The sequence below is a fragment of the Rhagoletis zephyria genome, unplaced genomic scaffold (assembly GCF_001687245.7).
Source record: "Rhagoletis zephyria isolate East Lansing unplaced genomic scaffold, Rhagoletis_zephyria_1.1 Rzeph_scaffold_37240, whole genome shotgun sequence".
NCBI lineage: Eukaryota > Metazoa > Arthropoda > Insecta > Diptera > Tephritidae > Rhagoletis > Rhagoletis zephyria.
Genome location: NW_016194295.1, coordinates 1 through 3174, shown reverse-complemented (window position 1 = coordinate 3174; position 3174 = coordinate 1). Strand labels below are relative to the sequence as shown.

Sequence of the window (3174 nt, the reverse complement as noted above, 5' to 3'; positions counted from 1 at the left end):
GAACATCTTGTGCGTATATTTACACAGGTTCTGGTTGAAAAATAAACACCGAAAACCGCGTTACAACGACTTATTTATTCATGTTGGATCCTTCCACATAATGATGTGTTATTTTAGAGCTGTTGGTAAATTTATTGAAAACTGTGGTATTACGACCATTATGGTCAACGCGGAAATGCTAGCGAATGGATCTGTTAACAGTTATATTGCAGGAAAACATTTTAATAGGTGCAAACGATTGCATCCAATGATATCATTAGCTCTGCAAATTTTACATTTCGAAGAATTTTTGAAGCGGGAAAATATTGAATGTAGCGACGACATGAAAACATATTTACTGAAATATAAGGAAGAAAGATCTGATGNTAACAGCAAACACTGCAAGGAGAGCATGGCAAAACTCCACAATTTTACATGATGTACGTTAGTTTTATTGACTATTACTTAACACTGTATGCAAGCATACGAAGTGGGAATTTACAACTTTTTATATCTATCTTGCCTAAAATAGCCAACTTGTGTTTTGCTTTTAATCAACAAAACTACTCAAGATACTTAGTGAAGTACCACGATAATCTGCTGAAAGTTGATGAAACTCATCCAGGATTAAAAAAGGATCTAGAACTGGGAACATTTGGTGTGAAGAGAACTGACAAAGCAAACTCAAGACAACCCGTTGATTTAACTTTAGAGCAAACAATAAATGCCGATGCTGCCAATAAGCTTACAGGTGTGAGTCACACGACAAATTCGATATCTGCTCGACAGCGTTGGTGCAAAAGTCACACTTTAAGATCTACAATAATAAGTCATACGATGGAGCAGACAGAGCTGAGAAAAGTTCAGGATATCACTGCCGACTTGCAGCCGAGCAGAATAACTAAAAATTCTAAGCAGCTTAGTAATTTTATTGATAATATTAAACAAAACATTAATCCGTTTGCTGCTGATTTAGATAACAATTATTTATTTAATATTTCGACAGGTCAAACGGTACAAGAAATTTCGAAAGATTCTTACTTAATGTCGAAACAATGGGTAATGAACAACGAGAAAATTTTATTACACAATGTGCAGAAGATGAAAAAAGATTTGAAAAACCCATAAAACAAAATAAAGTGCTTAATTTTACAGACAATATGCAAAAAAAGAAAATGACAGTGTCAGGAAAAGTTGTTGAACTGCGTATGCAACGTGACTTGTTTGGCCAATTTTTATGCATATCTTTGCAAAAATCTCTAGATATAGATAAAGTTTTAATATATCCTCTAACGCCAGTGCCATTATCAATGTGTCACATGGATGGATCTATTTGCAAAACTAATAAGGCAGCTCTATTAAAAGTACTCGAGCAGCAGATTGAGCCGCATACTCCGGAGCATACTAACGTGAAGGTGTTCGATGGATTTTTTATGCTTCATTTGATGAGGGAAATTCCAGCTACTTACGGAAACATATCTACTAAAATTTTAAGTATGTTTTGTTCTAATAATGCGGAAGTTGTAGTAATCGCCTTTGATAGGTACATTTTTCCTTCAATCAAAGATAATGAACATTCTTTAAGAGGAATGCAAGTCACACAATTCCACATCGAGGGACCAGATCAAATACGTTCTTCTGATTTCAGTAACGACTTGAAAAACGCTAATTTTAAAGAGGCGTTAGTGAATTTTATTATACAGCACTGGACACTTGATCACGCAGCACCTTTCATTGGCAATAAAACTATTTATATTAATTATGATCAGTGCTATAAATATAAAGTAAATAATGGCCATGTAGAAAGGACACACGATGTTTTATTAAGCTGCCCAGCGCATGAAGAAGCGGATACGAAGATAGTTTTCCACGTCTGTCAAATAGATTACGACGCACATGTCACGATAAGATGCTCGGATACTGACGTGGCCATTATAATGCTTTCTAACATGAGTGCCTTAAGTAACGCTGATGTTAAAGTTTCAATGGAAGCCGGAGTCGGTAATAATCAGCGCTTTATTAACATTAGCAAGTTGTATGAAACGTTGGGCCCTAAATTAAGCGCCGCGCTGCCGGCTTTCCATGCATTGACGGGTTGCGACTATAATCCGTCATTTTTCAAGAAAGGAAAAAGCCGGCCGTATAAAATTTTACAAAACTCAGAACGTTTTATCGATAGTTTTATCAAACTAAGCAACGCACCTGACGACGAGTTGCAGAATACGTTTGATATTATAGAAGAATATGTTTGTCGTATGTATGGATTCAAAAAAATCAACAAAGTCAATGAAGCACGAGTTGCAACATTTTTGAAGACGTACAAGGTTTTACAAAACGATGACATATTCCGGTTACCGAAGAATAATATCGACGGATCAGCTCTGCCTCCCTGCAAAATTGAGCTGCACCAACATTTGCTGCGGACAACATACATAGCAAATATTTGGGCACATGCTCATCTTCAGGTTCCAACGGCATTACATCCGACTGATTTTGGATGGGAAGAAGATGAGGGAAAATTCAATTTTAAATGGTTCGAGGGTGACCAGCTACCCGCTACCCTTGGTGATATAACTATCGATGATGGCGATGACCAAAAAAGTACTGAAGGTTAGAATAATACTGATATATTTTTCTCTCATTTCATTATTTGTCAGTTTCAATTTTTGATTATTTTCTGTTTAATTTTATCATACAATTTTAATTTAAAAATAAAACTGAGTTATATTTGTAACAATTTTGGATAGCATGTCACCTTTTTTTTGTAATTTATAATCAGATTTGAATTAAAATTTTGCTCTTGCGTGTTAAATGTTTATATACTATTATCATCTATATCTTTTAATAAATTATTATTATATATGTTTACAGATCCTGACGAAGATCTTTCACGGGTCGACATCGCTGTCAGTGATAATGACAGCGATAATGAGTACGATGGCGATGAATCCGAAGAAAGCGAAATTTAAAATATTAGCTATTCACGTATTAGCACACTATGTATATTTATTTTGAATTTTAGTATGCTTTTTGTAAATAAATAATACATTTTTAAGTAATTAATAGTAAACCTACTTTTTATTATCCTCCTTTAGAGCAGAAAAGTTATACGTATCTATCATCCAATAACTGCATGGACGGCACGCTGTGTTTAATGAGAAAAGTATAGATATCTGATACCGCAAGAGCTGAAAT

The 3174-nt window shown here is 34.7% G+C and overlaps 1 protein-coding gene across 2 annotated transcripts; it reads left to right on the top strand.

Annotated features, from left to right (window-relative positions):
• Window positions 1-1107: 1107 nt before the first annotated feature.
• Window positions 1108-3168, top strand: LOC108354573 (uncharacterized). 2 transcript variants are annotated; one of them, XM_017605752.1, is made up of 3 exons: window positions 1108-1473; window positions 1523-2589; window positions 2851-3168. In XM_017605752.1, the coding sequence occupies exons 2-3, from the start codon at window positions 1569-1571 to the stop codon at window positions 2946-2948; spliced, it is 1119 nt and encodes a 372-aa protein (XP_017461241.1). In that variant the 5' UTR covers window positions 1108-1473; window positions 1523-1568; the 3' UTR covers window positions 2949-3168. The 2 variants fall into 2 exon arrangements, with proteins under 2 accessions (XP_017461241.1, XP_017461240.1); XM_017605751.1 differs by having other exon boundaries at window positions 1108-2589.
• Window positions 3169-3174: the final 6 nt, after the last annotated feature.

Excerpts from the sequence above, each read along its gene's own strand:
- LOC108354573 (XM_017605751.1), top strand. The coding sequence starts at position 1,140 with ATGCAAAAAAAGAAAATGACAGTGTCAGGAAAAGTTGTTGAACTGCGT. Across the intron at positions 2,590-2,850 it reads TGACCAAAAAAGTACTGAAG|ATCCTGACGAAGATCTTTCA; the intron begins GTTAGAATAATA and ends ATATGTTTACAG.